This window comes from Belonocnema kinseyi, chromosome 8 (assembly GCF_010883055.1).
Source record: "Belonocnema kinseyi isolate 2016_QV_RU_SX_M_011 chromosome 8, B_treatae_v1, whole genome shotgun sequence".
In the NCBI taxonomy this organism is placed as follows: Eukaryota; Metazoa; Arthropoda; class Insecta; order Hymenoptera; family Cynipidae; genus Belonocnema; species Belonocnema kinseyi.
Window position 1 is genome coordinate 23,224,838 of NC_046664.1, and position 11,375 is coordinate 23,236,212.

An 11,375-nucleotide genomic window follows, 5' to 3' on the forward strand; every position below is an offset into this window, starting at 1 on the left:
ATTTATACTAGCAAGATTGTTAAATTTTCAACAAAACTCTTGCAATTTTCGTCCAAGAAAAATGAAAATTCTACTGAAACAGGTAAATTTTTAAACCAAAAAGACAAATTTCAAAAAAAAGATTTGGATTTTCATCCAAAAATAGAAATTTTAAACAAAAAGTAAGTTTTCTAGGAAATAGCTTAATTAAAAAAAAAAAACAATTGAATTTTTCCAAGAACAATGCAATATTTATGCTAAAAAATATGAACTTGTAAATAAAAAAGAGAAATGTTCCGAAGACATAGTTTTTTTTTAAATATTGCAGTTGACTTATCAGCAACAAAATATGAATTTTAAACAAAAGGATTGTGACATTTTTAACCAAATAATAAAAGTTATTTATAAATTATTATAAATTTATTATTATTTATTATTATTATTTATTATCAATTAATTTATTATTTAGTTTTTTGCGAATTTGCAAAAAAATTACGTACATGAGTGAAAGACTCCCTCACCCCCACCGTAACTAATCGTAACAAATTGTCTCAGTGCCCCCTCCCCGCAGAGGGGTTACGTAATTTGAAATTTTTTGTATTACCTTTCAGGAGTCTTGAAGCAAGTCTTGGAAAAATGCGTCGCTGGTGCTTCGGTGAGAGAAGCTTGCGAGTACGGAGACAAGTTATTATTGGAAGAGACAAGTAAAGTCTTTAAAAAGGAAAAAGAATTAAAGAAGGGAGTAGCTTTTCCCACGTGTGTGTCGGTAAACAATTGTATATGCCACTTCTCCCCAATCGCCAGCGAACCCGATCTTATTCTTAAAGAAGATGACGTGGTCAAAGTGTAAGTTTTTTTGTTGTTTTTTTTTTTTTTACTTCAGTTTGGAAAGAATGGCAAAATTTATAACTAATTTTTTAATAGAATGATGTTCAATAAACCGGGAATTTAATAAATTTTAAGAATTTTTTAGGATATTTCTAAAACTTCTAAGGTATTATTTTCAGGAGATTCTAATTTTAATTATTTTAGGGAATTTTAATGTATTCCAAGGAATTTGTTTATTAATTTAATTAATTTGAAGTGATCTTAAAGTTTTTGACATATTTTAGGATAAATAATTTTCGAGAATTTCTGAAAATATGGAACGATTTTACAGGACGTATGAGGTTTTAAAAGATTTCCCGTTATTTTGTAAGATTTCCGAGGATTTCAAGGGATTTTAGAACTCTCGATGTATTTTTTAAATACATTTTCCATGATTTCAGAAAATATCACGGAATTTTATCATATTTTAGTGCATTTTAAAGAATTTATTCAAGAGAAGTGAGGTATTTTGTAGAATTTGTTCTAAAAGGGCATACTGGGTATACAATACCCAGAGACTTATTTGCGCTTTAACAAAACGTAAAAAATTCAAGAAATTCTTTGGAACGAACACTATAAGACTGATTTTATTTTTGAAGCGCAGTATCTCAGAAGTATTCAAGTAAAGAAATATCAAAAACTTAAAAAGTTATACATTTTAGAGTGAAAGAAATAATTTTTTATTTTATTTTTTCCCAGAAAATGATTTTTTTTAACTACTTCAAATTTCAGAAACAATTATGAAACTTTTTTCTCCTCAAACTAGATAGATTAAGGATTATTAATTGATTTTCTTGTAAAAAAATATCCAATACCGTCGACACAGCACACGTTTGAATAACCTTGGGTATTTAACACCCAGTATGCTCTTTATGTAATTTTACCGAAATGCTTTAGAAAGTTTCAAGGGCCTTCAAAGGATATCAAAGGATTCGAAATATTTTAAAGAATTTTAAAAGATTTCCAGATTTTTAAAATTTATTTCAGTAGTTTGAAGGCTTTCTACGACTAAAATATTTTAAGGTATTTAAAAAGATTTAAACAATTTTAAGTGATTTCCAGGGGTTTTAATATTTTTAAGGGATTTCAATATTTTAATGGATTTCAAAGAATTTTTGACAAGACATTTAAAGAGATTTTCAAATATTTTTTATTATTCATTAGTAATTCGCCCTGAATTCTTATTAGTTTATCCTAAGACTTTTTAATTTTTTAGAATTCTAAATTCACTCAATTCTACCGAGTTAAATAAAATTTTCCATATTTTTCAATTGTTTTTAATTTACTTGATTGTTTTTTTAATTCAGCTTGCTTTTTTAAATTAATTTTTTCCCACAGGGACTTGAATGTAATTGTAAATAAATTCGATTTCAACCTTTTTTTTTTTAATATTTAGTTTAATTTTCAACTTTTTTAATCGTCAAATCATTCAGCTTACGATTTATTAATTTTTAATTGTAGGCCTTCATTTTTAAGCATATACTTTTAAACATTGCACAGTTTATTTTATAATGAGATTCTGAATCTGTTAAAATTAATGAATTTATAGATTTTAAAGTTAAAAATTCACCTGTATCAATTCGAAATATTCCTGGTTGCAAATTTAACTTTATCGTTAAAAGGTTATTTTAGTTGGTTGAAAATTAATGATTTTTTAACTGAAAATTTAACTGTTCTATCTCTGGTTAAAAATTCATTTCTTTGGTTGAATATTTTTTTTCTTGGTTGAGAATTTATATTTTTTAGTTCAAGATTAGTATATTTTTTGAAAATTTGCCCTTTTTTGGTGGAAAATTCATCAGTTTGGTGAAAAATTCATTTTTTTGGTTAAAAATTTATTTGGCCAAAGTCATATTTTTCAGTTTAATTTTATCAATTTTATTTTTTTTAATTTTCAATTTTAGGCCTACATTTTTATTTAAAACAATTTTTTAATTCAGTATTAAAGACTTAAGCAATTTAAAAAAAAAATTTAAGCGTTTGAAATTGAAAATTGATTTAAAAAAAAAGGTTTTAAGTTTATCAGCTGTAAATATGAATTTATTAGTCATTTTTAAAATGGAATTGTGGTTCGGGTAACAGTTTATTTTATAATAAAATTCTGGATCTGTTAAAAATTAATGAATTTATAGATTTTAAAGTTAAAAATTCACCTGTACCAATTCGAAATATTCCTGGTTGCAAATTTAACTTTATCGTTAAAAGTTTATTTTAGTTGGTTGAAAATTAATTCTTTTTTTTACTGAAAATTTAACTGTTCTATTTCTTGTTAAAAATTCATTTCTTTGGTTGAATATTTTTTTTTTTTGGTTAAGAATTTATATTTTTTAGTTCAAGATTCATATATTTTTTTGAATATTTTGTATTTGTTGGTAGAAAATTTATCACTTTAGTTAGAAATTAATTTCTTTGGTTGAAAAATTAATTTTGCTAAAAAGTCATACTTTTCAGTTTAAGTCAACAGTTTTTGATTAAAAATGAAAATATTTTTTGGTGGAAATATCAACTATCACACTTTTTGTTGAGAATATATTTTTTAAAATCAAAAATTCATCACGTTTGGTTAAAAATTCAACTATTTTGTTAAAAAATCTTTTTTTCACCGTTCAGGATTAATTTCTTAAACTAGAAACGTAATTTGGATATTCAACTATTTGGTTAAAAACTCTTTTTTATTGAAGGTTCATTATTTCTTTTAAAAATTCATTTATTTGGTTAAAAATTTAACAGATTTGTTCAAAATTCTTCTTTTTTTTTGCGTTGAAAATTAATTTTTCAAACGAAAAATATAACTAATCCATTTTTACTTGTAAAATTATCTATTTTTGATGAAAATTTATTTTTTTTTTGTTGAAAACTCCTTATTTTCTTTTTTCAATATTAACTTTTTAAATTAAAAATTCAATTCTTCCATTTTTGGATAAAAATTTGTATTTGTTAGTTGAAAATTCAACTATTTAGTTAAAAAATTTTCTTTTTGTAGTTGTCGAAGGTTAATCATTTTAATTAAAAATTAATTTTTCAACTGAAAATTGAACTGTTCTACTTTTTCCTAAAATTTATTTTCTTTGGAAATATTAACTATCACAATTTTTGTTGAGAATTCATTTTTTTTTTTAAAGAAAATTCTTCTATTTTTAGACAAAAATTTGTTGTTTTTTTTTTTATTTGAAAATTCAATAATCGGATTAGAATTTTAATGTTTGGTTAAAAACTCTTTTTTTTTTTACTGAAAACTTAACTCTTTTATTTCTGTTTAAAATGCGTTTCTTTGGTTGAATATTCGTTTTTTTTTGTTGTTAAAAATTTATATTTTTTTGTTGAAAATCATGTACATTCTTGAAAATGTCTTTTTTGTTAAAAAAAATTCATCTTTTAGTTAAAAATTTAACAAATTTGTAGTAATGTCGTTTTTTTAATTGACTTTTTAATCCAAAAAGTGAAACTAATCCATTTTTACTTGAAAAATTATTTTTTTTAGTCAGAAATTAATTAGTTTTGTTGAAAATTCGTTTTTTTCAGTTTAATTTTCTGTTCTTTATTGAGAATTCAAATATTTTTATTGGAAATATCAATTATTACATTTTTTGTTGAGAATTCATTTTTTTTAATCGAAAATTCATCACGTTAGTTAAAAATTCAACTATTTTGTTGAAAATTATTTTTTTTCTCCGTTTAAGATTAATTTTTTAAACAAGAAATTTCTTTCTTTTATTTTTAGATAAAAATGTGTCTTTTTTTTAGTTGAAAATTTAACAATCGGTTTGAAAATTGAACTATTTGATTACCAACTTTTTTTTTTTTTTTTTGGTTGAAGGTTCATCATTACATTTTTTGTTGAGAATTAATTTTTTAAATTGAAATTTTATCACATTGTTTAAAAACTGCACTATTTTGTTGAAAATTCTTTTTTTTTTGTTCAAAATTAAATTTTTTTATCAAAGAATGCAATTCTTCCATTTCAAAATGAAAATTTGTCTCTTTTATTTGAAAATTTAAATATTTGGTTAAGAATGTGTTTCTTTGGTTGAATATTTTTTTTCTGGTTGAGAATTTATATTTTTTAGTTGAAAATTCATGTATTTTCTCGAATATTCGTCTTTTTTCTACAAAATTCATAATTTTAACTAAAAATGTAATTTTTCCATTTCTAGATTGAACTGTTACATTTTTTGCATTTAACTATTATCTTTTTGATTGACAATTTTTATCTTTTTAAATTTAAATATTCGCCTTTTTTTGGTAGAAAATTTATCTTTTGGTTTAAAAACTCAACTATTTGGTTAAAAAATCTTTTTATTATTGGTTGAATATTTATAATTTTAGTTAAGAATTCATTTCTGTGGTTGCAAAGTTAATAAATTTGTTTAAAATTAATTTTTTTGTTTGTTAAATATTAATTTTTTAACGGTAAATGTAACTTAAATTTTGGTGGGAGATTTATTTCCTTTCGTTCAAAAATTAGTTTTTTTTCAATTAAAAATGTAATTCTTCCATTTCTGTTTAAAAATTAATTTGTTTGGTTGAATATTAGTTTGTTTGGTTTTTTTTTTTGGTTGAGAATTTTTATTTTTCAGTTAAAAATTCATGTATTTTCTTGGAAATTTTTCTTTTTTGTTAAAAAAAAATTCATTAGTTAAAAAGTCATTTGTTTGGTTAAAAATTTAACACATTTAAAAAAAAATTTTTCTTAATTAATTTTTTAATCGAAAAATAAAACTACTCCATTTTTACTTGGAAGATGATCCTTTTGTCAGTTAATAATTCATTTTTCAAATGAAAATTTAACTGTTCTACTTTTTGCTAAAAATTCTTTTCTTTGGTTGAATATCCTTTCCTTTTTGTTGGTTAAAAATTTATTATTCTTGCTGAAAATTTGACTGTTCCATTTTTGGTTCAAACTTTATTTCTTTGGTTAAATATTGTTTTTTTTTCTAAATTAATCAATTAAATTTTTTAATTTCTGGTTAAAAATTATTCTTTTTAGTAGAAAATTCAATAATCAGGTTTAAAATTCAACTATTTGGTAAAAAAAAAAATTAATTTTTTTGGTTCAAGTTTCATCATTTTAGTGAAAAAATCATTTTTCAACTGAAAATTTAATTGTTCTACTTTTCGCTAAAAATTCTTTTCGTTGGTTGAATTTTTTTTTTATTTAAAAATTTGTTTTTGCAGCTGAAAATTTAACTATTCTATTTTTAATTAAAAAATGATCTTTTTTAGTTGAAAATTTTCCCTTTTTTTGGTCGAAAATGCATCATTTCGTTGCAAAAATGAACTATTTGGTTAACAATTCTTTTTTGTGATTAAATATTCATTATCTTAATTTAAAATTAATTTCTTTAGTTAAAAATTTAACAAATTAATTGAATTTTTTAAAAATTAATTTTGTAAACGAAACATGTAACTATTCCATTTTTATTTTGAAAATTATCCTTTTTTGTTAAAAATTGATTTATTTTGTTGAAAATCTGCATTTTTCCGTTTTATTTAACTGTTGTTTTCTTGAAAATTTTAAAAAATTTGGTGGAAATATGATCTATCACACTTTTTGTTGAGAATTCATTTTTTTAATCGAAAATTTATCATTTTGTTAAAAAATTCAACTATTTTGTTAATAATTATATTTTTTACTGTGTTCAAAATTATGTGTTTTCTATGGAAAATTTCGTATTTTTCAGTTTGATTCAACTGTTTTTCATTCGAAAATTCATCACGTTAGCTAAAAATTCAACTATTTTGTTTAAAATTCTTTTTTTTTTTCATCGTTCAAAATTAGTTTTTTTTTAAACTAAAAATGTAATTTCTGATTGAAAATTGGTCTTTTTAAATTAAAAATTTCGCCTTTTTTTGGTAGAAAATTCATATTTTTGTTTGAAAACTCATCTATTTGTTTAAAAATTATTTTTATTATTGGTTGAATATATATATAATTTTAGTTCAGAATTCATTTCTTTGTTTGAAAAATTAACAAATTTGTTTAAAATTACTTTTTTTAACAGTTAATGTAACTATTGAATTTTTCTGTGATATTTATCTGTTTTCTTTGAAAATTAGTTGTTTTAAATAAAAATTTAATTCTTTCATTTCTGGGTAAAAATTGATCCTTTTTACTAGAAAATTCAATAATTGGGTTGAAAATGTAACTATTTGGTTAAACATTTTTTTTTGTGGAAGACTTACTATTTTAATAAAAAATTGATTTCTTTAACCAAAAATGCAACTTTTCTATTTGTTGCTAAAAATTCATTTCTTTGGCTGAATATTCGTTTTTTTTTGTTGGTCGAAAATTTATTTTTTAAACTAAAAGTTCGGCGTTATATTTTTGGTTAAAAACTAATTTCTTTGGTTGTATATATTCTTGTAAAATATATTTTTCTGAATGAAAATTTAACTATTTTATTTTTTCTTGAAAGTTTCTTTTTTTGGTAGAAAAATTTACCTTTATAGTAGAAAAATTAATCTTTCGGGTTGAAAATTCAACTGTTTGATTTAAAATTCTTTTCTCTGGTTGAAAATTGTAATATTTTGTTAAAAATCCTTTTTTTCTTGGTTAAAAATAAATTTTTTTTGAGGTAAAAATTTAATTTTAAAATTCTGGTTTAAGATTTACTTTTTTTTTCTTTTTTTGAAAACTTAAGTATTTGAGTACCTTTTTTGCATTAACATTATTGATTACCTAGCTGTAAGATTGTTTCGAGATTTTCAACATTTACAAAAATGTTGACTAGGAATCTTTCAACTAATTAATTTATAAAAATTCAAAAATTTTGCAATTCAACGGCATTCAAGTTAAAATTGTTCAATTTAATTTAATTACAATTTTAAAACATTTAATTTAAGTTTAATATGAAAAAGGTTGGATTTTTAATTTTTTTTTTCTTCCAACCTGAATATATTTTCTTACAGTTATTGCATTTTTTCGATCTATTTTATAAATTTTTTACAGTGATCTTGGAGCACATGTCGATGGGTTTATTGCGGTAGTAGCACATACCTTTGTAATCGGTTCCTCGCCTGAAAAGAAAGTCACTGGAAAAAAAGCGGATGTGATTTTAGCCGCGCATTATGCTTCTCAAGCTGCCCTGAGGCTCCTTAAGCCTGGCACTGAGGTGAGAAAGTTATTTTTATCGGTATTATTATCTTTACAGTCGGAGATAAATATTTTTAAGTGTCCACTAAACTTGACTGGACCTGGAATTTGTATTGCCTTAACCCTTAAAGGGCATACTGGGTGTAAAAGACCCAAAGACTTATTTGCGCTCTGACAAAACGTACAAAATTCAAAGAAAATGGAACATATGGCGCCAGATTAACAAATTACATAAAAACCTATTTTTCTATTTTATTTTCACATAATTTTGATTTTTATATTTTTTTATACGCAGTTTAAGGTCAATAAAATCGTTTAATCACGCAAAGTATGGTGTTTCGTTTTTCATTGAATTGAAACTTTTATTTTTTAGAATAAATACCTTTTTTGGGACTAACACTGTAAGACTGATTTTATTTTTGAAGTGCCGTATCTCGGAAGTAATCAAGTAGAATTTTAAGTTATGAATTTTAGAGTGAAAGAAGACTTTTTAAATATTTTTTTTCCAAAAAGGACTTTTTTTAACTCAATTGGTGTTCTTGTAAAAAAAAGCTATCCAATACCGTCGACACAGCACACGTTTGAATATCCTTGGGTGTCTAACACCCAGTATGCTCTTTATGTAATTTTACGGAAGTGTGCCCTTTAAGGGTTGAAGAAAAAATAGGAAAAAATACTCTGCTGATTTATTTTTTTATTTAAAAGTAGAAAAACATTATTGGTTGAGAATTGATCTTTTTTTTTTTAATCCATATTTTCTGGGTGAAAATTGAATGGATTTTTTTTTTGAAATTGGTGAAACTTTTTCGAGAGTACTTATTTTTTTTTTAATTTGAATTCTGAAAATGAATAGTAATTTTTTTTAAAGTAGTTATATATTGCTTTATGGGTGAATTTTCAACTACATAGCTAAAAATTTGCAATTAAAAAAGATAAATTTTTAACCAAAATTGAATAGCTAAAATTTCAATTAAAAGAATTAATTTTCCAAACGAGACAGAAACAAATTTTCAACCAGTCATGAATTTCCCACTAAAAGGTTGAATCTGTTGCTGCAAAAACTGAAATTTAAACTAAAAAGATGAATTTTTAAACAAGCAGTGTAATTTTCGAAAAAGATTAATTTTCTACAAAAAAAGACAAAATTTTAAACCAAATTGATTAATTTTTAACTAAAAAAAAGTTAATTTTTAACAAGAATTATGAATTTTTGCCTGCAATAGTTGAGTTTTCAACCAAAAAAGATAAATTTTCAACCAAAAAATATGAATTTTCTATCCAAAGAGTTGAATTTTTAACTAAAAAATATTAATTATCAGCCTAAAATTCAATAATTAAATCTTTAGTTAAAAAATGAATTTTCAACTAATGTGATGAATTTTTAACTAAAAAGATGAGATATTCAATTAAAATAGTTACATTTTCAGTTAAAAGAATAATAATTTGCGACAAAAAATAAAAAAATTATTTTAAAAAGTTACATTTTCAAACAAAGTAATTATATTTTTCACTAAAATGATGAATTTCTAACTGAAATAGTTAAATTTTAAACCAAAAAGAGCAATGTTAAAAAAAATTATGAATCTATAGTTCTATTTTCAATCAATTTACACAGTTTTCGATTCGTTTTTATATAAAAAATAATTCCTATAAAAATATTTTTGCAACATTTTTTTTTCTAAAGTTATTAAAAATCAAAGTCCTTGATCATTTTTTTCAAAAATAAATTACTCGCGAACGGTTCGTCGAAATTCAATAATTGAGTTATGAATTTTTTTTTTACGAAGTATACTTTACGCTAAAAAAAATTGTTCGGTAGTAAAAAAAACATTTTTGTATTGTTTAAATAATCGTTTGTTTTAAACAATGAACAATTAATTATACTTCTCTATAAAAAATAATATAAAATTATATTGAACAAAATCATGAATTGTAAATCTTTTGATAAAAAATACTATTATTCTGCAATATCTTCCGAAAATTTTGGTGAAAAAATTAATTTAACCTTTTTTGTTGAATTTTGAACAAAAAAGATCAATCTTCAACCAAAAACGGAACAGTTTAATTTTTAGTTTGAAAAAATTAATTTTAAACCACAAAGATAAATTTTCAACTAAAAAAGGTAAAATAATATAATATAAATAATATGATAATATAAAATAAAATAAAGAATTTAAAGAAATGAAATGAAAAATAGAATAAAATTTATTTTCAAACACAAAGATTAATTTTCTACAAAAAAAAAAGAAAATTTTTAAATAAAATACATGAATTTCCAACGAAAGAGTTGAATTTTCAAGTAAAAAACACAATTTTTAAAACAAAATAGATGTATTTTGAACAAAAAATATCAACCTTAAGGCAAATATTGTAAACTTCAATTTTTAATAAAAAAAAATAATTTTAATCGAAAAATATGAATTTTCAAACAAAATACATTTATTTTGAATTAAAAATGGTAAACTGTTGAACAAAAATTGAATAGATAAATTTTCAGTTAAAAAATGAATTTTCAACCAAATAGATATTTTTTCAACTAATATTATGGAATATTCAATTGGAAAAGTTACATTGCACGATGAAAAAAAAATTTCAAACAAGTAACTTAATTTTCTACCAAATAATATGATTTTTAAATAAAATACATGAATTTCTATCAGAACAATTTTACTGTCAAATAAAAAACACGATTTTTCAAGAAAATACTTGAATTTTGAACCAATAAAAATTAATTTTTAAGCTAAAATGGAACAGTTACATTTTCAGTTTAAAAAAAAATGAAAATTTGAACTAAAATAAAAAAAATTAAATAATATAAATAAATTAAAATGAAAAATAGAATAAAATTTATTTTCAGAGAAGAAGATTAATTTTCTACAAAAAAAAAAAAAAAACGATTTTTAAATAAAATACATGAATTCCTAACGAAAGAGTTGAATTTTCAAATAAAAAAACACAATTTTTAAAACAAAATAGATGCATTTTGAACAAAAAATATCAATCTTCAAACGAAAATTGTCAACTTAAACTTGATTAGATAAATTATCAGTTAAAAAATGAATGTTCAACCAAAGAGATGAATTTTCAACTAAAATTATGGAATATTCAATTGGAAAAGTTACATTTTCAAATAAAAAAAAGTTTGAAACATGTAAATTAATTTTCTACCAAAAAATACTTTTTTAAAATAAAATACATGAACTTCTAACGAAACAGTTTCATTTTTCAAATAAAAAACATAATTTTTCAAGAAAATAATTGAATTTTGAACTAATAAAAATTAATTTTCAAGCTAAAATGGAACAGTGACATTTTCAGTTAAAGAAAAGAAGAAAAATGCTACCAAAATAAAAAATATAAACAAATTAAAATGAGAAAAAGAATAAAATTTATTTTCAGAGAAGAAGATTAATTTTCTACAAAAAAAAAAAAAAAA

General features: G+C 21.8%; 1 protein-coding gene across 1 annotated transcript in view; it reads left to right on the forward strand.

Annotated features, from left to right (window-relative positions):
* The window catches only part of LOC117177969 (proliferation-associated protein 2G4), a 45,863-nt gene that overhangs the window by 10,769 nt on the left and 23,719 nt on the right, over positions 1-11,375 (forward strand). Inside the window, exons 2-3 of the mRNA XM_033369123.1 lie at positions 591-825; positions 7,796-7,958. Of these exons, the coding sequence (XP_033225014.1) occupies positions 591-825; positions 7,796-7,958 (398 nt within the window). The remainder of the gene's footprint in view (positions 1-590; positions 826-7,795; positions 7,959-11,375) is intronic.